This window comes from Neolamprologus brichardi, chromosome 16, assembly GCF_056152115.1.
Source record: "Neolamprologus brichardi isolate AB-2024 chromosome 16, ASM5615211v1, whole genome shotgun sequence".
NCBI classification, from domain to species: domain Eukaryota; kingdom Metazoa; phylum Chordata; class Actinopteri; order Cichliformes; family Cichlidae; genus Neolamprologus; species Neolamprologus brichardi.
The window spans coordinates 25,361,863-25,385,144 of NC_142119.1; the positions used below are offsets into that span (position 1 = coordinate 25,361,863).

At 39.8% G+C, this 23,282-nt stretch overlaps 1 protein-coding gene across 1 annotated transcript; it reads right to left on the bottom strand.

The window, feature by feature from the left end:
• Positions 1-3,299: 3,299 nt before the first annotated feature.
• On the bottom strand, positions 3,300-21,729 carry xirp2b (xin actin binding repeat containing 2b). Its single transcript, XM_035906746.2, has 9 exons — positions 21,559-21,729; positions 19,286-19,448; positions 18,583-18,711; positions 17,851-17,940; positions 17,495-17,552; positions 17,320-17,408; positions 6,537-16,002; positions 5,043-5,173; positions 3,300-4,775 (listed from the first exon to the last, which is right to left on the bottom strand). Exons 2-8 carry the CDS (start codon positions 19,334-19,336, stop codon positions 5,082-5,084), a joined length of 9,975 nt encoding a protein of 3,324 aa, XP_035762639.2. The 5' UTR covers positions 19,337-19,448; positions 21,559-21,729; the 3' UTR covers positions 3,300-4,775; positions 5,043-5,081.
• Positions 21,730-23,282: the final 1,553 nt, after the last annotated feature.

Below are 23,282 nucleotides of genomic sequence, written 5' to 3' on the forward strand. Positions count from 1 at the left end.
TTCTTAATACACAAAAACAACACTTTAAGTGTTCCAAATAAAATTTTTACCATCTTCCCTATTCAATTGTGTTTTTCTTTTTTCTTTTAAAGTATTTGAGTACTACTAGACTGTCAAGAAGCACTTTGTAATGACTAAAAAGGAGCCAGTATATTTCTAAAATCCGTGCCAATAAGCACCTCGTTAATGTTGAAAATGTGTACCTAGATACAAAGTGCACCATATGCAATAATGCTGAAACACTGGATGGATATTAGCACTTTTAATTTTTTTCTTAATATACATTTTCTATCCTGAGATGCTTTCTTTTCTTTATTAAATAAAATAAAATTTGCTGTTTGGCAGTTTAATAGGAACCAAAGTGGACTGTGGCCTAAGCTCTATGGATAAAAGTTTCCATCCAATGACTCTTTGAATTCAGGTGTTTTCACTCTCATTACCACGGGCATATAAAATCAAGCACCTGGCTCTGCAGTCTGCCTTTACCAATATTTGTGAAAGAACAGGTCATTCAAAAGAGCTCACTAATTTCCCGTCTGGTACTGTAATATGATGCCATTGTAGAAGAAAGTCAATTTGTTAAATCACTCCCATCCCAGATATTCCATAATCAAATGAAAGTGCTATTATTGCAAAGTGGAAGCATTTAGCAATCACAGCAACTCAGCCATGACGTGGCAGACCATGTGCCAATGCTCTGTAAACTCAGTAACTGCAGAGTTCCAGATTTCCTCTGACATTAACATTAGCACAGAAACTGTGTGCTGGGAGCTTCGTGGCATGAGTTTTCATGGCTGAGCAGCTCCTGTAGGTGTAATGTGTAGATGATCCAGTATTTTTGTCCACATGTGTATACCGGGGCAGGGGCGGATCTAGAGAAATTTTCAAATAGGGTGGCAAAATCAAAGCCTCCCCCCAAAACACATATGCAGGTGGTTACATATGGTTAAAATGATTCAAATGCAGTAAGTATACACGTTTTTCATATAAATGTAGTCTATAACTTAATTATTGTCTGTAGCCCATATAATTACACACTTTAGTTACATAAATGTGAGTGTGTGAGTAAATGTGTGAACATGTGAGTTTTGATGTTATGTACTTTATAGCCTGTATAATAAATAAATATGTAGCCCAATAAGTATAAAATCCAGAAAGCTACACAACACTGGTGGTTCATTTACAAACACAACAAAGTCTAACTTAAGTTTCACACTGTTTGTGTTAGAAAACAATCACATTGTTGCATGCTTAAATTATGTCAGAAATCTGCACTGTCATGAACAAAAATTTAAACCTAATTTTTCATGATTTGTTGGATTAACCCTCTGAGGTCTGAAATACAACTGGCCATTTTTGATTCCTTTTGAGTTTACGTTTGTATTTCACCCTCAGATTGTTTCATTTTATTTTTTTCCCCTTGCCTTGTTTGGTATCATTCTTTTCACCTCAACTGAATTTAGTTGTTTTTTTCACTGACATACTGCATTAGTATTACTATTACTATTAATAGTACTATTACTGATCTGAAATCACACAAAGAACTTAAAATCCTTGTAGTATTTTTTTTACTGTAAAACAACCCCCCACAGACATGTTGAGTAAATTTTTATAACTTGAAATGCAAATATAAATTGTACATTTTGTAAACATATACAACTATTTATCTAAAAATGCAGCCAATACACCTGCCGTTTTTTTTTTTTTCATTTTCTACAGCCATTTAAAAATATTACTAAAACTAAAGTGAGAGAACAATCAGGTTTCGCAATAAGATGCTCCACAAATGATGTGTGCCAGTAAAAAAAAAATAAAAATTTGTCCACCAAAAGACAGATGAGAACAGCACAGGGATAAGCCTGCAGGCCTGACAACAGGAGGTGTATCACTCTGCTGGTTTTCTACTTAGTGACAGTGTTTACATTGCAAATGTGCCTTTGTGACATTCATTAGTGCCCTCACTGACACACAAAACAAAACGACTACACAACAGAACAGCTACACAAGACAACACAACACACTATGTATACACTCCACACTAGACGTCACAAATCTCCCACATCTAAAAACTCTCTCGCTCGCTTGCCCTGTCTTGCTGCCGCTACCGTCACTCCCAAAACTCTCCCCTCTTCCTAAACAACCAAATCCCACATGTTGACTTTTTTTTTTTAAATTGGTCGACATGGTGCATTTTTCCACTGTTAGGAATGATCTGACTTTTTTCCCTTTCTTTACTGTTTTCGCGCTGTCCTTAGAAAACACTTAAAACACACACACACAAAAACGTGATGACAGTATTTAGAACAAAGCATGGCTTGTATATATTATCATAACTCTGGATTTACTGGCCTGTAATTAAAATTTAAAAAACTTTGAAGTCCGAACTTTCAATGTGGGCTGAAATAGAGACTCAGCGTGGCTGCAGCTTTTTGCTATGTCAGCTTAAAATAGTCATGTGATTTGGAGGTGCAGCCTGTCGGTGGACAACAGAGGGTTAATAACACTCACCTTCCTTCCATTTCCAGAGTGTAACATCCAACTACCTGTGTAAAATCCGAAATTCCCATGGTGTTGTTCAAAATGTGCTCTGGCACAATCATAAATATGGCTTGCTACTGAAAACAAGAAAAAAGCCGGTCCTGCTATGGACTGAACCATTTGTTAATGTGGAGGGGGGGGACACTATCCAATATATTCAGTTTTAGCATTTATATTCACTGTTGATTGTAACTACGCTCAAACTGTTAATGCTATCTTATTTTAATAAACAACACTGTCATATTCAAAACTGGGGTGGTACTTGGGGTGGGCGGGATCATTTCACCCCATGCCACCCTTTTAGATCCGCCCCTGTACCGGGGAGCAACCAGGAACTAAGGAACCACATTTGGGTTTGTTTAAAATTCACAATATTGTAAAACACTTTCTTTTCAATTGCTGCTACATCACACTGCATGTATTACAACTGCCTCTCATTTGGCTTTTTTCAGTCTTAAGTATCCAGTCATCCCTACATGATAGTGGTAGTCTGGTCCACTCCAGACACACCTGTGCTTTGAGCTCTGAAATCCCCTCCTTGTGAGCATAGCTAAAAAGGAGATTATACTGACAGTGTAAGAGGAGTCTACTAGCCTTCCTCTGCCTACAGTAGATGTTTTATATCCATACACCTGAGAAACACAAACTGCTGCCTCTTTGTGTTTGATATGGATGAACTCTGGACATGTAGCATTTCACATATAGCACATTGATTCAAGAATTAGATTTGTGTTAGAATGTGAAAGAGACAAATGCAAAGATGAAATTCAACATTTTATTGCTCTTAGATCAGCAATATAGTAAGTGAACCAGCATGACAGCATGACATCATTTTCTTGTATAAAGCAAGATACAATCATGTAATCTAAAAAATAATATTCCCTTGTTGCAAAATATTTGCTTTCCAAAATAGGATACAAATGTCCAAAACAAAAATGACAATAACCAATTTGCTTGTTTATATTATATACTTGCAATATCATAAATAAATTAATTCTGATATACTTTAGTAGTCTGCACACCAGGTGCTAAGAAAAGAAAAATGCAAAAAAAATGTGAATAGGTTGAAAGGTTAATGGTACAAAATCAGAGTCCAAAGAGGGTGATCGTTTCAGAGAGCTCAAGTGCGCTTAGTATAAAAAATGGCGAGACCTATACAACAATCCAATTCATTTTGAAACAAGATGAATTGACTGTGGAAAACAAACAAGCACAAACAAATTCTGAGCCAAATTATATCTGAAAACAAAAAACCAAAGGTCGAGAGCAGTGAGAGTTATAAAGTTTAATCATCCAATAATAATGACTAATTAAGCACATAAGTTAATTTAAAATCACAATTTTGGTGTTATTTTAATGCAGATATTAAATATGTCATCTTTTTTATCATAATTCAATCAACCATAATCCTTTATAACTTACTGAAACTAGGTTGATATCACGATTGATACTGGTTATTGTTGTGGTTTGGTATATCAGATTATTAGGAAAACAAAAAACATGTGAATGAACTGCAAAGAATGAAAAATGACACACGGCAAAAGCACAACAGATCAAGGCACATAACATCATCCGCTTTTCACACTTTGTCTGCATCTATCTCTCGAGCACTTACTATTACAACCTGCCTTTCCACACCATTTACATTTATATTATACACATTTTCCTACTTATCAAGTTCCCTTTTAAATCACTTAGCTGCATAACCTTCAACCAAACCCTTCCTTAATTATACCTATGGGATAGTTCTTTCCTCTTACTGCACCATTTAGACTTTTGTGCCTCTTCTTTGGTTTTATTAGACTAAACTTTGGGTGACTTTATTTCAAAGAACACTCCGGGGAACAGTCTTTCTGTGTTGCTGTTTGGGTGACTTTGGGGAGCTTTCTGGAGGGGGCCACTGTGGTTTAGTTAGCTGAATGTCTTCCTCTATTTTAAAGGCTTTCTTTGGGGGATTGGCCTGTGGGGGCCAAACTACAGATATTTTGTTGCAGTGTGGTTTGCTTTCACTAAATGTTTTTGTCATTTCATTTTCAACACTGTGTGCTTTCTCTACTGAACTCATGCTGCTCGCAGAATATCTCCATTCAAGTTTCTGATTTGAGGGGATAGGTCCACCACTTCCTGCGGGGGGTCTCTGCCCGAGTCCATCATCATAGTTCCCTTTGGACTTCAGGAGTTGTTTGTAATGGGGTAGGCAGTACAAATGTCCATGGAGAGAGACATAATTTCCTAGGCTACACACGGCAAATGAAAAATCCTCTGTTAAGAGATGCACTACATCAATTATTTAACAATTATTTTAATGTCATTTTAGAGCCACAAGTCTTACTTTATTGATTTTTCCTTTACAAGATGACTGGAAAACTATATACTATACATACTGTATGTTGTAGACATGGTGGCAACCATTATGTTGTCATTACAACACTAATGCATTTACCAATACTGCAGTGCTCAAAAAGCCCCTATAAACATTTATTTGAATGAATGGCACCCTTTACCTTAATTTGTTCCTGCAGTGCTCACAGCAGAAACAGGACTTATGGTACTTTTTTTTGTCCACTATGAGAGCATCCATCGGATAGGCTCTCCTCCGGCACACCGTGCACAGCTCCGACCTCGGAACTCGAACCTGTTTCAAGGAGATAAAATTCACATTGGTTATGTCGTGAACAGTATTGGGGTTGCCTCATAATCGAACATTTATATTACAGTTAAACTAATACAAAAGCAGCACAATACTCTTAAGAGTAGTCACATGTTGAATGTAGTTTTTTTTTTATAGTAGTCACATGAGCAAATGGTTTAGTGGTTGTTAGGATTTAGTGTTATTCACCTGAGCAGTCAGATGTGTCCATGTATCTCTATTGCAGATTAACCCTGTATTCCCAAATGTATCACAGTTGATACATTTTTTTTCTTTTTTTTTAAAGTTAAACTCATATATGGAAACTGATCTATATTTTCAAATTTTTTATTTTGTCAGAACATTTAATTTAATGCTCCAGTTTCAAAAACTGTGACAAATTCTGGCAGTTGTTTCATGTTTCAGGCTTTACAGGGTTAACAGAGTCTGTGACTACTTCCGGGCAACATACTTTATAGTGTATGTTGCCCGGTGTATGTTGGCTTAACTTTACAAAATGTAGCATGAACATATGAATTATGCTTTTCCCAAACAATTTATCACACACACACACACACACGCTCTTTTGTTTTGTTTTTCTAAAGCTTTAGAGCAAAGCGCTCTCTTATTATGTGACCTAATGTAACCTGGTCATGTTAATGTTTGAAGTGATTAAATGTGAAGCGCACTGCATTGCAACATTTTTCGGTGCATTTATTCTACTGAATAGTTTGGATGGATTTACACTGACATGCATCCCCATGTGATAATCTGTTATAACAAAGAGTACTTAAGCTGTCCTTAAGCGTAGTTAGTGAAAAGCTTTAAAAGCCTTTATTTTTTACTTCATATAATCTTTTGGTTTATGATCAAGCAGATGCAACACCAAAAACATTTGTGTCATCCTGAGCTGCACTCTTGTTTTGCTCTTGTTAGCAGGAAACAAATAAAACAACATCATCATGCCAGCATTGCTATTTTGAGCATGTTAGCACACTCAGATGGGTTTCGGAAATGCGGTCTATTTGTTTGTCTACATGGACATGAGATTTGCACTGTTGCAACAATCTGCACTACTTTTTAAACCACTTTGATGAACTATGCTACCTCATTGCCTGTGTTAGAAGCAATTTTAGTGCCCATGCACACAAAAAAAAGATTAGAATTGATGCACATGAACTCAGATCTAAAGAGTAAATTTTGGACCATTTCATAGTGCAGCTTGGCTGTAAACTGCCTGCACAATCCAAACAATACAACAGGTAGAAATGATACTTTTCCCACACAGCGGCACAAATAGATTTTTAAAGAAAAGCCATCCGTAATCCATGCCATTAGTTTCTGCTGTTTCATGCCACACATTTTTTACCAGATGAGGCGATCTTCGTCTGGTGCGACACAACTTGCGATGTTGTTTCCTCAGAAACAGTGTATCCAAGACTCTTGAAGACTGTCTCGCTCTCCGTCCATGTTTTATGGAAATTCCTCAGCAACTTCTCTGTAGCGTCTTCATCGTATGTTTCTGTTCGCCTCGCTGCAGCAGCTTTTCTTTTCACTGCATCAGCATAGGAGAAAGGAGCTTTGGGTAGGGTTGACACACTCTCAGAGTGCACAGTGACAGCTGTCCTTGTTCCGGTGACCTTGTTACCAAATTCATCAAGATGTGAGAAATGCTCTGTGATTGATTCGGTTTCAGAGAGGGCTGACGGTTCAGCTGGCACAGTTCCTACCTCATTTTTCTGCACAGGGAGGGGAGTGCTCTGCCTTGAGCCTCCCTTTGTCTCTTGAGGACTTTCTTGCTTTGAAGTGTCTGCTGTTGTTTCACTCAGGCTTGACACAAGCTCCTCCTGATCCTTTATCTCGTCTCTGAATAAAGAACTTTGCTCACCGAGTTCAAAAACATTTTTAATAGCCTGGATGTCAAAAGCTGGCATTTCCTGTTCCAGGCCGTCTGCTTTCTCTTTGTCACAATCTTTGCTTTTGGAGTCATTGTGAAGGCGCTCCGTGAGTGGGATAAGCTCTTTTCTGATATATGTTTTCTCTTCTGGTGATGCAAATTTGTTTACAAGACTCGACAAGTCAGCCCTGGGAAGCTCATCCTTTTCTTTGTTCTTATTTTCTGCTTCACACTCACTGACGTCTGGGCCCAGTCGCTCAGGAATAGCAATCGTTTCCTTGCGCACATAGATCTTATTAACTCCTGCTTTTTGAGCCTCTTCAAAAAACTCTTTCTTCTCTTTGACGGATGCAGATGATAATTCTGAAGCTTCAGCAAGATCTGGGTCATTTTGACCCAATGGCATATGAGTCTCAGACTTACTTTGTATTTCATTTGCACTCAAACCTTGAGAAATGATACCTTTATCCTCTACTGCTGTATTATTAACACAAGCCTGCAGAACTTCCTCGGATAAACTCTTTCGGGGCTTTTCCGTTGCCATCGGTATCCCTGAAGCCTCCATAACCTGGGACTCGGTTTTGATTTGTCGATGGAATGAAGCAGGCGGCTCCACAATCTCAGATTTCTTTTCTGGGATTGGGCTGGGAAATAGCGGTGGTGGGGTGACGCCACGCGAGAGCTTGGCTGTTGTGTCTTTAAGTCGAGCCAAATTTTCAGCTTTGTCAAAAGTTGGAGAAGGTGTGATTCTAGTGATACGTGATGTTGGAGTGTCACACCTGCGTAGCGGCGGCGTGGGAGGTGTGGGTGGCCTGTGCAGGAGGGTGGGTGATGGCGTCACTCTCTGGGGCGAGTCAGTTCTCCGTTTGGACTCGATGGTGATGAATGTCGGTGAGGGAGAACGTGTCCTAAGTGAGGGTGAGGGAGCTCGAAGGTCGACGGACTTGGACAGACCCACTTCTTCTTTCTTTTTTTCATGTGAGAATTCTTTCTTGGTTTGGCTCTCAACTTTGGCTGAACTGATGCTGATCTTGGATATTTTTGGTGATGCTGCACCAGAAACCACTCTCTCAGATGCCGGCTCACTTCCACGCCTGTCCTTGGTTTCATCTTCTAGATCTATTGGCTTGGCCTCTGCTAATCTCCTTAGATTGGAAACAATATCTGTACTTTTTTGAGCATCCCTTGCATCTTCAGATCCCTCCAGTTCACATTTTCTTTCCTGATTGAGCAAACTCTTTGCAGATTTTGCATCAGTCGTTTCTGAAGCCTTTTGCATCTCTTTGAAGTGAGAGATTAACACTTGGACCTCCTGCTTTTGAGATTCCTCTGTTTGTGCTATTGTGGACTTAATCGGTTCATTTTGTTCTGACTCGCCTGTCACTGTAATTGGCACATCCATACTTTCTTTTGGTGGTTCTTCCCCACTCTGCTGAGTAGCTGTCAAACCTATCTTTTGAGATCCTTCTACATGCTTTTGAACAGTTTTTTGCAGTGTGGAATCCTGATCATCTGTGCTGTCTGTGGTAACGACTTTTCTCTTGACTTCTATATGCTCTACTTTGTGAATCTGGGTGACTGCAGTTGTCTTTTGCATTTGCTGAGTGTTCTCAGATGTTGTTTTCTTGGTTTCTATAACTTCTGTCTTTGAGTCGGTGAGAATTTCTTTACCTTGACCTGACTGTGCAACCCCTTTAGACTTTTTTGACTTCTTTTTCTTCTTCACTGGATTTGTGTTGTTGGTTTCTGATTGGTTGTCAGTACTTACAGTAACAGCAGGTGGAGCAACACCAGCAGGGGGAGGATGTGAAAGAGGAGGAGAGGGAGTAACTTTCTTAATCTCCTGCTTTAACTCTGTCTTTATGTCTTTGGGTTCATCGATCACTTTCACCTCAGCAGCTTCCACTTTGAAATCTTGTGAAACACTCTGTTTCTCAGTCTCACTGGACGGTTTTATCTCGGCTTGCTTTTCTTGTTTATTGCTCTTTTTCGCCTTCTGGTTTGGCTTGCCTGTTTTAACATTTGCATTAGCAGCTGCCGTTTCTGTTTGCGTTAGCTGATTGGGAATGCTTTCTTTCTTACAAGGTGAAGGATCAGCTTTGTTCTTGTTAATATAGTCCAATGATTTGGATTCCTTTACATTTTTATTTGAAGTTATGGTTTCTTTTTTGGACAGGTCATGCATTGTTTCTATGTCAGGTTTCTGAGCAGTTGTTTTCTCATCTTGTTTTTCTTCAGATTTGTTGGACACCTTTGTTTTCTGACTTTTCAAATCTTTCTTTGTACAACTAGCTGTGCTGTCTGTTTTTGCAACGTCAATTACTTTTGTCTGCACTTTGTCCACCTTGACAGATTGAGCAGACTGTTTTGAGGAAACAGTTTTCTGCATAGTTGGATGCATCTGTTGTCTAACAGCTGAAGTGGATGTGGTCTTTTGAATAGAGACAACCTTGGAAGACTCGTTAGAGGCGATTTGCTGTTGAGCAGAAGATAAAATTGTGGAATCTGTGAGGATGTTCTCACTTGCATTACTCCGTGTTGAATTTGTGGCTATGATCTGCTTAGATAGATCACATGACAGTGACTCTGAATGAACACTCACTGGTATCTTTGCATTGCTGCCCTGTGTGATTTCTGAGCTGATGCCATTTGACTGCTCTGCATCTTCAGTGGAAATCATTTGGAGAGCAGAGGTGACTGAGTCATATATAAAAGTGGGCGATGGAGTGGTTGGTGGTGTGTTTTCCTCCCTCAGCTTCCGGTACTTTTCTTCAGCTTTTATTAATGGTGTGTTAAATTTGCTCATTTTCCCTCTCATAAAAGGAGGAGGAGATGGCGGAGGAGTAAATTTCATGGGAGCAATGTAAACTTTCTTTAATGGCTGTGGTGACTCTGGAGGAGGAGGGATCTCATATGAAATAGTTTTTGATGTATGCGTTGTTGTTGTTTTTAATGCGTTTTGGCTCATTTCTACTTGTTTCTCAGAAGTTGTTACCACCTCTTGTGTTTTGCTGAGTTCTACTTTAGGTTCCAGCTTTGGCAGTGGATGCAAAACGGGAGCTTTTACTTTTTTGACTGTCATCTTTTTTGCCTTTGCTGGTGAAGGATGAATTGGTTGTGCTGGCATGGTCTCGAGTTCTTGTTGAGATGGAGGAGGTGGGAGGAAGTCCTGCTCAGTAGTTAGCGGTGGTGGTGGTGGTGGAGGAGGGAGGTGATCGATGTCAGTATCAGCGGAAGGAGGTGGAGGACTAGGAGGAGGAGGAGGAAGGTCAGTATCTATCACCGGTGGAGGCGGTGGTGGGAGAGGCAGATCAGCTTCTGGTGCTTTTGGCTTTAAGACGTAAACATCAGTTTTGACTTTGTTTTTACCAAGTTTTATCATGCCCTTTGGGTTAGATTTAAGGTTACGAAACTCTGTCTTTAATGTTTTGATGCCGTGATTTTGGGTAATAGTTTTGTGGTCCACAACAGTTGTTGATTGCTGAGCCGACTGCTCCATAGTGTATGTTTTTGTAATGGTTTCATTGGAGATGGTGTGATTTTCTTTTGGTGTTTCAACAACATTTACCGTTTTAATCTTCTGTATGTTTCTTTGTGCATCAGTTTTAAGATTTTTAATGGGTGGGCTCTGCTTGACTCTAACTCTTCTATATGCTCCCAGACGGACTTTTGGAGTTTCACGCTGCGCTGTTTCTAGCAGTGATTTAATAGTGCCTTTTACATCCCCCTTTATCACTTCTTCTTTCTCCAGCTGGCTTTGCTCCTGAGTCTCATATAATGACTTAATTGACATCTTGACATCACCCTTTATATCACCCTCGAGGCTTGAGCTTCTTTGCACCCTCTGTGTAGGTGGGGACTCCATGAAGAGCTGAATTGTCCCTCTGACATCACCCTGAACATCTATTTCCTGTTGACACTTTTTCATCTCACTGGATGCATCTTGTAGACTTTGCATTGCTGTCTGAATATCACCCCTCACAATTTCTTCCTTTTCAATTTCCTTCACTGCTTGCTTCGCCAGTTCCAGAGATTTCATTGTTGCCTTCACATCTCCGGCAACTAAATCCTCAACAACAGTTTCGACTCTTGATGTTGCTGATTTCTCAAGAGATCTTAGAGTCCCTTTGATATTTCCTGGTATGATATCTGGCTTCTCCACCTCCTTGTGCCTCTTCTGAGCCCTTTCCAAACACCGTAGAGCTTTCGGTATGTTGCCTTTCACCACCTCCTCTTTCTCTACAATGACTGTCTGATTCACTGATTCAGACAATGAATTCAAAGCAGCTCTTAAGTCACCTTTCACAATTTCCTCCTTTTGGATCCTTTCCAATGAAGCAGCTGGCTCTGACATGAAAACCTTGACTGTGTTGTGAACATCACCCGGTATAACATCCTCAACTGTACGCTCAATTTGAGTTTGATTACAGCCAAGCATGAGTTTTGTGCCCTTGATGTCACCCCCAATAATCACTTCTTTTTTTGCTGTTTCAGGCGGAGTATCATCAGGCTCTAACTGGAGTTGTTTAAGATAGTCCACAGCCCCAGATTCAATGCACGTAGAGTAAAAGCTGACATTTCCCTTTTCAGTGTCATCTACCCTTATCTTCACTGCCTGATCTGACTTGTCTGGGCTGGACAGCCTTTGAAGAGCACTCTTTATATCCCCTTTGACAATGTCCTCTTTTTCAGCAGAAAGATTTTCTTGTTTATTTAGAAGCGAATATAATGTCATCTGTACATCTCCTTTTTCATCCTCCTGGATGAGTATTCCATGTTTTGCTGATCCATCCGCACTGAAAAGTTTGTTTATAGCCTCCTGGATGTCACCGCGTATTATTTCCTCCTTTTCAACAGTGCTAACTCTTTCTTGGCTAAATAATTGCTGTACTGTTGAGCTGACATTACCTTTCTCTTCTGAATCTATGACTATCTGCTGCTCCTGTCTTTCCTGTCTGTTCAGTAGGTTCATCATGATAGTCTGCAGATCTCCCCTGATTACTTCCTCTCGTTGAATCTCAGGAGCCTGCTTGTTCATTAGCTGGTATTTTGCCATCCTAACGTCACCAATTTCATCAGTTTCAATGAGAATTCCCTTCGATTTCACCATTTTCTGACTATAAAGTTCCTCAAGAGTTCCCTTGACGCTCTTGCCCAGGATTTCCGTCCTTTCCACTTTTGTCTCATTAAAGTCGTCAATTGGTGTCGTCTCAAAGAGCCAAGTTGTTGTCTTTACATCTGCTTTGGGGATCTCCTCTTGAGGCATGTTTGCCTCCTCATCCTCATCTGCCTCTTTAATGTGGTCAAGAGGATTTTTCTCAAACAGCCAGACTGAATGTTTAACATCTCCCTTTGCAGTCTCCTCCTTTTTAACAGTTTCAATCAAATTTTCAGAGCTCATACTTCTGATTTTGTCAATGGACTGAGTTTCAAATCTCCACTTAGCAGTTCTGACGTCACCTTTTTGAATTTCACTCACATTAACAGTTCGAACACATCCCTGTGACAAAGTGTCAGACTCAAAGCGATGTTTATTCATTCTTACGTCGCCCCCTTGAATGTCCTCTACTGTTTTTATTAAAGGCTTCTTTTCTTCAGCAATCTTGTCAAGAGGCTGTGTCTCAAATTTCCATTTAGCAGAGACGACATCTCCTTTTTGCACATCCTGCTGTGTGACGGATTTAATTATATAAACCTCGTCTGTGTCCTTGATAGCATCGAGGGGCTTTGTTTCAAACAACCATCGCGTTCCTACAACATTTCCCTGTGTCACCTCCTCACTTGTGACAGTGGTGACCTCGTGGTAGTGGCCCTCTTTGTCCTGGATGGCATAAAGGGGCTGAGTTTCAAACATCATTGTGTAATTTCCTACATTGCCCCTCTCCTCCTCATCACAGACGATTTTTTGGAATTTCTTCAGCTCTGTGTTCACGTCAGAGGAAACCTCCTGAATTTTATCTAAGGAGTAGGTCTCAAAAATAAAACGACCCTTATCCACATCTCCTCCTTGTACGTCGTTCACTGTGTGGCTGCTCATCGTCTGCGCTTGACTGTCGTGTATGGCATCAATGGATTGATTTTCAAAGAGCCATTTGCAGCTCACAACATTTCCTTTTTGTATGTCTTCGGTCTGAACTCTCTTGAGCTTTTGCATCACTTCCTCAGATGTAGAAGTGGTGATATCAGATGTTTGATTCTCAAAAATGTACTTCATCCTAGACACATCTCCAGATGCAATGTCTATCTCTGTGACACGTTTAAAAGCTCCCATCTCCTCTCCAGTGAGGTTCTCCAGTTTCTCTGTTTCAAAGAGAAAACAAGCCATTCTTACATCTTTTCCGTTGATGTCCTCTTGTTTTACAGTGCGCGTGTTCAGAACTGTCTCTGTCTCATCATGGATAGCATCAAGTGCTTGCGTCTCAAAAAGCCAAGTGCAGGTTTTAACATCCCCCTTATGCATTTCTTCAGATTCGCTTTCATCCTTTACCTCCCCTCTTTCATACAAGATGTCCATTGGTTTGGTCTCAAATAGCCACTTGCAGGTTTTCACATCACCTTTCACAACATCAATATGTTTACTTGAACCCACAGTTTCTTCATCTTCAATGTTGCTGAAGTACTTGATAGCGTCAAGAGGCTGTGTTTCAAACAACCACTTTGCAGTTTTAACATCACCCGACTCAATTTCCTGTTTGGATATGCCCTTGATAATTTGATATTTGTCGATGCTTTCATCGAACTGATCAATCGGTTTTGTTTCAAACATCCATTTATATGTTGTTACATCTCCTTTAACAATTTCCTCCCGACGCACTGTTTTCACCTCGTGAAAGTGACCTGTGCTGTCTTGCATGGCATACAATGGAGTAGATTCAAACAATTCTGTATTTGATTTCACAAAGCCAGATGTTACTCCCTCTATTAGAATCTTTTGAGACTCATTCCTGCTGTTTAAATCTGTGCTCTCAAAGATTTGCTTGTAGCTTGACACATCCACTTTATCAATTTCTTCCAGATCAATTGTTCGGACGACTTCTTTCTTTTCCTCTCTAATCTGCTCCAGAGGTTGGCTTTCAAATCGCCATTTCTGATGTCTAACATCACCCTTCTCCTCATCAAGTTCTACAGTCTTTTTCAGTTTTCCCACCTCTGCCAACTCCTTTAACTCTTCTGCTGGAATTGTTTCAAAATAATGTCTGGTTGATTTGACATTACCTGCAACGACATCGTCTTTAGTCAAAGGGCGTGCATTTGCATCATCTTTCAAAGTATCCATTGGCTGGGTTTCAAATACCCAACAGTTCTTGCGTACATCTGCCCTGCAGCTTGTGCCGTCCTCCTGTGTGAGGTCATCTTCGACATTCACTGTACGAGTGACCTCTTTCTTTGCTTCTCTTATGTCCTCTAAAGGTTGACTCTCAAAGCGCCACTTTTGGTGTCTCACATCCCCTTTTATTTCTTCACTTATTGCTGCCTTTTTAAGTTTTCCAACCTTGGGGCAGTTCTTCCTGACTGCTTGAGGGCTGCTTTCAAAAAAGTGCCTTGCAGATCTAACATTGCCCCCGATAATCTCCTCGATAGACTGAGGTCTGGCATTAGAGTCATCTTTCAGAGAATCCATTGGCTGTGTTTCAAACACTAAGCAGTGTTTGCGCACATCAGCTCCCATGATCTCTGTCGTTTCCATTTGTGAGCTTTCCAACTCACTGAGAGAATTTAATGTTTTTATCTCAAACAGCCACCTTCCCCAGTCTCCTTTATTGCTGTCCTCCATGGAAAGACTACACACAAGTTTCAAAGGAGCATTTTCTCTGTTTGTGATGTCCAGAGGTTGGGTATCAAAAAGCCAACGTGAAGCAATTGAGCTCTCCAATTCAGTTTCAATTTTGCGCACAGACTTAATCTCCAGCATCTGACTTGATTGTCCCATAATAATACATTTGAACTGAGTGTCAAATGTACTTGTTACTGTTTTCACATCTCCATTAATCTCCTCTAACACTGACCGCAGACACAGCAGGTGGCTCTCATCAATGGTCTCAGTGTGCCCAAGGACTCCCATGAATTTATTGTCAATCATGTAAATGGTAGCATTTCCATCCTCCTCTGTGAATACAATTTCCTTCGTCAAATCCTCCTCTTTATGCATTTTGTTTAGGGTGTCCATAGTTTGAGTTTCAAACAACCAAGCTGCAGCGCGGACATCTCCTTTATCAAATTTATTAAATTTGTTTCTGTATTCTGTGGAATTTGTGTTTTGTGAGCCCAGCTCATCCATTGGCTTGGTCTCAAACATCCATGCTGTTCGCCTTACATCTTTTCCCAGAATGATTTCCTGCTGAGTTATTTTCTTATTGTCTTCATCGTCATCAGGAATTTCATCTTTGATGGCATCCAGTGGCTTATTTTCAAACTTCCAACGCATTGCCTGCACGTCCCCGGGAAGGATCTCCTCCCATTCTGCATATTCTTCATCATTAATATCATCAGGACTAACAACATCGTCTTCATACATGTACTCCTGGCTCTCTACCTGGTTGTTTTCGGTTTCGTTATAATCAATGTAGTACTCTTTCTCAATATTCTTGCGAACCTCAGGGTGAATGTGCTTGTAAAGACGTTTCAGCTCATTCATACTCCTCTGCTTGATGTAAGCCTCTCTGTTGAGTGGGCATTTGGATGGGTTTGCTGGTTCATGTGCATATTGGTACTTTGGAACATTTTCACTGACTGGTGGCATTTGTAATAAGTCTGGAGGTGGGGGTGGAAGGAAGTCAGAATCCTCAGCTGGTGGGGGTGGAAAGTCCTCATAATCCATCATTGCAACCATTGTGTCTTGCAGTTCTTCAGTATGGGATGCTTCACACACCTCACTAGCCACTATGTTGTTTTGAGTCGCACTTGAGGACCACTTTGATCGACTGATGTCACGTCCAGTCTTTACAAGGAACAAAAATGACATTAACAGGTAAATGATCCATCAAACTAGGAATTACAGATAAGTGACATATTTACTGAAAAGAAAGTAGGATCTTAGATGAGTCAGTGTTCTGTTATTTAATTGGGTCAAGATATATGATTGACATCATCTCCATGCATTTCAATAAAGCCCTATATGACCCCTCTTGAACATATGGAAGGGAACACTGCCATCCTGGTACAGACCACTCCCATCAGGATAAGAAGAAATCATCATATTATAAACATGAATACTCAGAACAACTTTGTACTGACACATTTCTTTAAAGGTAGGGTGAGCAATAATTTTTTTCCAAGGCGCCACATGAGAACCTGGGAATGGCCTCTTGGAAAATTTTCACCTCACCCTGCACCAAGGGGACAAGTGGACCTAAAAAGTGACTGGGTTCCCATATTGTCAGGGTCAACGGGTAAGTCTTTCCTTTAAAATGGCATGATTTCGTATATATAAATTACACTTCACTGAGTTGTGAAACTACACAGCAGACTGACAGTTTACTAAAATAAATGGAACTGTGTGATGTTCATCTTTTTTTCCCCTCAAGCATAGGAATCACTAAGAAGAGTTAATGCTATACCTAAAGATGTTAAATCAACCACCTTCTCAGTACGATTATCAATATTTTGACCAACAATATTCTATTTTGCTAATATTTTTTTAGCAATTGTCTCTCCCTGTAGTGTTATAATGTAGTGACAGAGTCTGTCACTGCCACACTGGATTCTGGTTGCTTCAACTTAAACATGGAGATGTATGCAGGACTGCAGCATTTCTGTAGATCTCCTACAGCAGTTATTTGCCTCAGTGCTTCTGATAATGCAAACAGAACTTTTCCTACTGCTGTTGCTTCATATTAAAAATATTCAAATGGCCAAAATCTGCAGACCTTTATTGCCTTGTCACATTATTCCTTTAATATGTCAAGAATACAAGATCATGTTTATTTTCTGCAGTTCTCGACAGCAGATCAGTTCTAAGCATTTAAAGAATAAAGGCAGAAACTCCAGTGGTATGTTGCGGGAGTGAGACTGTATACCTCCAACCCCTTGCAGAGCCTTACTGTCATTGGTGTTTGTTTGTTTACATTTAAATAAATAAACATATAAAGTAATGCTTCCATTGTATTTTTGACAATTAAACAGCCCAATCTGTAGAATTAAACAGCTTTAACTTCATGTAACTTTAAAAAATGTAACAGTTCCAAGTTCCAATTAAACAGTCCGAAGTAAAGATTCCTTAATTTCATGTTCTTAATAGTTAAGTGCAAATCATTACCTTAATTGGTTTTTGTGGCGCGGCCTCTTCTATTGTTTTTTCAAAGTGATCCCTCAGTTCTTTTGTTGTGTACCTGGGAAAATCCTCTTCTAAAAGTCAGCACAGCCAAAAACAACTTTAATCAGCACAGTAGTGACAGCTGATACAGAAAAGCCTATAGAAAAGGCATTACTACCTGTTTCATTTTGATGGTTTTCATAAGTGGATGCCAAGTTGTTGTCGCTATATGACACCTGTGAGCAATTAAAATGGAAACAGATAAAGAGAAATTAGGGGAGAAACTGCACAGAGATAGACAGAAATGTAATAAGTGAGCATCATCCTTCACATCCTGCACATTTTTCCACTAAAAATAATGTTTTTAATCTCCGCTCAAGCTGTTAAAGACTACTAAACACACATTTATTAAACCAGTCAGACTGATTTCTATTAGTTACAGCTTTTACTCAACAAAGCAATCAATGAGTTTAGATCATTAGCGAGCCTTATTGCACTGCTTGCAAGAAAACAGTGAGTGGAATGATTATTTACCATCATTTCTTGATTGAAATTTAGCTGCTGACTGCCTGGGAGGACCTGTCTGGTGTCACTTGACTCTGTCACCTCTGAATGGGACATTTCCTGTGAAGAGAAAGGGCATGGCATTCAGGTGAAACTGTGCACATGCCACATGTACACACATCTACATGAATATATGTTTGTCCTTGTCATGGCCACAGATGTGACTTGTCTCCATTCTAATTCCACTACAACTCCATCCAACCAGAGCATAATAGCACACAACTGTATACCATGCAGAGAAGATGTTGGACCAGATTGCTTACTGCACTTTCAAATGATGAATCACAGATGGAGGCAAGATGACAAAGAATGTGCCAAGCTGTTCGCTCATGCTCTTCTATAGCAAAAAAAAAAGAAGAAAAAAATCCATTGCTTTGCAAAGTTTCTAAGTTTCTATCTAGCAAAACAAGCTACAGCATAAGCGAAAATGCCCGGGAGGTTTTCATGGAAGCTGTTAAAAATGTCAAGCAGTGTCTGTAACTTAAGCACACACTTTGGTACTCGTGCAACAATAGATACTAAGAGCTTCACTGTTAACATTCGGTCTGAATTTTGAATTTTTACTTGCAAAGTTCCTCATGCAGTGATGCAGATGGAAAACGGAAACAGCTCAGGTCAGAGAAAATATTCTAATGATTTAATCATAGGCATTGCTTTCATGCTTTTTGTATCAGCCTGATGAAAGTTCTGCGTAATGTGTACCTGCACGGTTCTGTGATGGAAATGAAACTGGGTTACATTATGTGATGATGCAGTTTCCTGGGTCTCAAATTGTTTCCTCACACTTGCAAGTCCCCCAGGCAGGGAACAGACCCCCGACTCCTCCATGACCTAATGAAGCAGGAAATATCGTTAGCTGCCTCCACTTCTACATGACCTGAAATCAAACGGCTGCTTAATAGGGTTATTCTGTCTGGCATGCATGTAGCACAGACTGCCGTCAAACGTGGTGTAGCTAATGCGGTTTGCTTTTTGTGGCTGCAGACACACGCAAAGGCGGGCACAAACTTATGTTCTGTTTATGTAATTGTTTTAGAATGTCATGACAATTTGTGAAAGCTTTTGCCAAATAAAGCAAACAATAATACTGCTTTTCTTGAACATTTTTTCTATAGTAAGCCTTGCAATGGCAGTCTCATGTTTCCACTCTATTTATAAATGTTTGCACTGGTCTTTCACTAATATGGCATGGCATCACCAATGATAATGGTGGGAATACCAGCTCAGTGCAGCACAGTCACTGTACAGCAACTGGTTCCTTGCATAGGCTTGAGACTCTCCAACAAGAAAGCAAAAAAAGCAATACAACTGACTACAGAATCGTAGTTTCTAATTACGCATACCGCATGGTCTGTCAGGTACTATAGCTACATGCTGAGACATGTCCATGCAGAAGCTGAAGTACCCCGCTGGGGATGGTGTTGTCTGCCCGCTTGGAGACAGTTGCCTGGTACATGGCCTCACACTTGACCGGTGGGATGACCTCTGAGTCCACAGAGCGAATCCTGATTCCTCTGGTTTAAATCTTACAGGAAGTCCTGCCCTGGTTAAAACTTCGCTGCCAGCAGCTAAGGCACAAGAAGCCAACTGTTTAAGAATTTGCTATTTTTGTGTTTTATTTGCTGTCATCAAATTATTAAAGGGTAACATGACATCAGTGACGCTACAAAAAATTCAGTTAAAGCAGTATTAAAAGTATCTAAAGCTTTGATGATTGTCCTGTCATTTGTGCATAAAAAACAAGAGTTTGGGTATAAATATACAAGTTTAAGTTGTATATACATGGATTATATATTGATCTTCTGGGAAATATTGTACAAGTATTTCCAACTGAAAGCACATAAAATCATTCATTTATAAATATATTCTTGGAGACAACAGTGGACTGCTACGATGCAGGTGGTGCTCCCACAATTGACGTCTTTTAAAACATTTGCACACCTGTTGCCTGACATCAAGTTACTCGGTGGATGTGCAGGATTTATTTAAAAGGAAATAAACAGCTCTACAAAGTGGATTTCATCATGATTTGCTGTCATGTTGGCCCATGGCTCCTGAGTGGAACAGAAATGAAGTGTACCTCAGGTGTATGGTGGTGCATTGAAATGGTCACTTAAATCTCAATGAATTTTTAAGAGGATCATAAGCAGAAAAGTTATTGTATCTTTTAATTAATGAACTGCCCCCCTTTAAAAGCACTTACATTATTCATCAGGTCAAAACAGGAGTGCAACATGAGTGCGCTGGAGCCGTGTTAGTTATTATTATGTATAACCTGGTAACTTAGAAATGTTTTATATTGGAAACGTTATTAGCCTCCAGAAACAAAATAATATCTTGAACATAGCAACGCTGCTGAAAAGACAAACAGCATCCCTTCTATGTCTGGGACATAGAAAGCATTCACACCTCATTTCTGTGGATGTGGAAATAAGAAGGATGGATTTTGCATTTTTATAGCTGTACAGTTGAAAGTACAACATCAAAATATTCATATAATGACCAATTACTAACAATGGAAGTTGAAACACTAACAACACAAAGATTTTACTTTGATGAATTATGATTATATAAGCATCCTATTCTAATAACTATATCCACACATTTCCTAAGTATCTCTTATTCAAGTCCCGAGCTCCAGAGAACAGGAATTCAGATATGCAAGCTCAATAGTGGGCTGATAAACTTCTTTAATATGGCAATCTGTGAGTAAATAACTAAATATCATTGCCTTTTTTTAATAACTAGTTTTTCCATTAGCATATTTGCTTATTTTCCCTGCTGACTATTTTTGATCTCTAGCTCACCAGTCTACTATTTTAGCCTTGGAGGAATGTTAACATGTAAATGAGCTAGTGCATTAAAAATACTTTTAAATTAGGCTATTCCTGTTACTTCAAATCTCAACTTATAGCATTTAAACTGAAAAAACAGAACAAAACAAACAAAGAAACCCACTGAAATACCTCCAAGGCATAGACCCATTGACTCTAAATCACTACGGTATAGGAACAAAAAATTTGTAGAAAAAACATGCTTAGGCTATCTCATGACACTGACTGAGAGCTCAAATAACAAGAAAGTGAAGTAATCTCGGCGCCGTGCAAAAATAAATCACGCCTATTTTAAACTTAAGTGTGATGGGTCGTGTTTCTCTTTGAAATATAGAGGAAAGCTATGGGGGACGAGATTTTCCTTTACAAAAACATCAAGATAAACCATATATACACATCAGTGTATACCCAACTACTCCTCAGTATTCCCTTTTTTCATCACTCATTTGGCAACATATCTCCTAGAGTGTTTGGCCTTGGTACAAACAGCTTAGCAGCTCAGAGTTTGGTCTCTTCGGAATTAGTTAAAGTAATGAATGTATACTCTCCTCGAGCTAATAAAGAAAATCCTCAGCGTTAATTCAGCATTTTAGTCACAGTTTGATTTATATTTTGGCCCATTGTCCTGTATTTAGAGTGAAAAGGTGCTCAGCATGAAGGCAATATTGATGTGTTGAATAAAACAAACACAAATCCATAGTTTCCTCTGCAGGTATCAAAAAGAGATGTAACAATGCTCTGTATCACATAAAATTTTCTATGCATTCAGAATTTCTTAAGTCAAAATCAATCAAGTATTCATTCCACATACACAAATACCTCCCCGAGACTGCTCATTACCTACCAGAGAAGGAAGATGGTGAATTATAAAAACAATAAAATAAAAACTCAGCAAGTAAAATCCCAAAGGAAAGGCCACTGCACCCTCGGCATGCGGGGTCTGTCCAACCCAAAAGCAAATCCCAGTCAGTGATGGAGACCAGCTCCAGTGTTATGTGTTCACTTCTGTCCAACAAGCAGATAGTGACAGCTGATTTTATTTTAGACCCTCCGCCCACATGCAATGGATGGACCTGGGTTTTTGTTTTTTTTTTTTCTTTTGAGAGTGAGGCCTCCGAGCCTCCCATGTCAAGCCCCCCCCCCCCCCCCCCCCACTTCCTGTGACTCCCCTGCCGATGCTTGGGTACTAATAAATCAGGTCACCCTGGTTTCATCATCATCATCACTTTGTATTAGAGTGCACTGCGTACTCCAGCAGCTGCCACCGCCTGTCATGATACGCAGAATTATGCACAGACAAATCCACAACAAATACGTAGAGGATCTCTTATTATTCACTGCTCCTGATAATCCCGCAGCACGATGCAAAGTGGATGTTAGGCAGGTGCAAATTCAAGTGACAGTTAAACAGTGTTGAAATGTGTTGGCCATGCGCTGTGCTTTGCGGTTGGTCTGAAATAGGGTCAGTGATGTAATGCTATTTGTTAAGGTAAGGAGGGTTAAGGAGGCCATAAATACGACAGGAGACACCTCTCATCCCACCAGCTCATCTCGTTTGGCCAAGCTGCAGACAGTGGCGCCGGCCTGACTGGTACTCGTGGATGGTGGGTCAGAGTTTGAGACCATCACGACCCTCTTCATGCTCACCATGTGTAACTCATACCTGCAATTCCAACCAGCTGTTTTTTAAAGAGACACTCTTGGTTCTTGGTTCACAAAATCACACAAGAAATGTCCAAAATAAATGTGTTTTTAAATCAATTTTTCAGTGCGGCTAATATGATAGTAAAGTTGCATCTACTCCCAGATGTTTACTGTCAGATCTTGAAAAGAGCGAGAAAGGGCTACGAGAGAATCTGAGAGATATTTCAAGGTCTCCTGTTCTTTTCACGATGACCCTGATTTATTCAGCTTGAAACCATGTCTCTGTGATCCATAGCAGGGTTAAGTCATGCAGTGAGAGCAAAAGGAAAGGAAGCATATTAAACTCCACCTCTCTCTCTCTCACACACACACACACACACACACACACACACACATGCGCACAGGAAGACTTGACAGCACTGGCAAATAGAAGCGATTTTTACCCGAAACTACAGGATTTTACATGTTAAGAAGAAAGAAAGAAAGACGGACACTTTTTGGCTGTAGAACAGTTCAAACCGAGTCCACATGTCTCCAGAATAAATAGATCAGTGTAAATTGAGTCTCTTTTGCTGCAGAAAGTCCTCACAAACACTTTGTACAGTAAATGGACAGTATTTACTATGTCTGTGTTTACAACAAGTGCTGGAAGACACTTTGAACTAATGAAAAAATGTAGAAATTCTGTGAGTTAGTGTTTGTTGCTGGTCATATTCTACTTTTCTTCTGCCGTGAAAATAAATCATTCAGGTGGGATCGTAGCCATTTTCAGCTGTACGGTACATGTTTTTGAGTCGTGTGGCAGATGAAGCTACAAATTCCTGTGTTATTCATTATAGCACCAACAGATTAAATCTTAAATCTGATCCAGTCTAATCCAGTCTGCTGGGGTGCATAGCCAAAACAAGACATGTGCAACTGTCC

What these genes read in the sequence shown, in the direction of transcription:
- xirp2b (XM_035906746.2), bottom strand. Translation starts at nt 19,336, where the DNA reads ATGTACCAGGCAACTGTCTCCAAGCGGGCAGACAACACCATCCCCAGC. An exon ending in TCCATCACAGAACCGTGCAG is followed by an intron (nt 17,941 to 18,582) that starts GTACACATTACG and finishes TTCTCTTCACAG; the next exon opens with GAAATGTCCCATTCAGAGGT. An exon ending in ATTTCAATCAAGAAATGATG is followed by an intron (nt 17,553 to 17,850) that starts GTAAATAATCAT and finishes AATTGCTCACAG; the next exon opens with GTGTCATATAGCGACAACAA.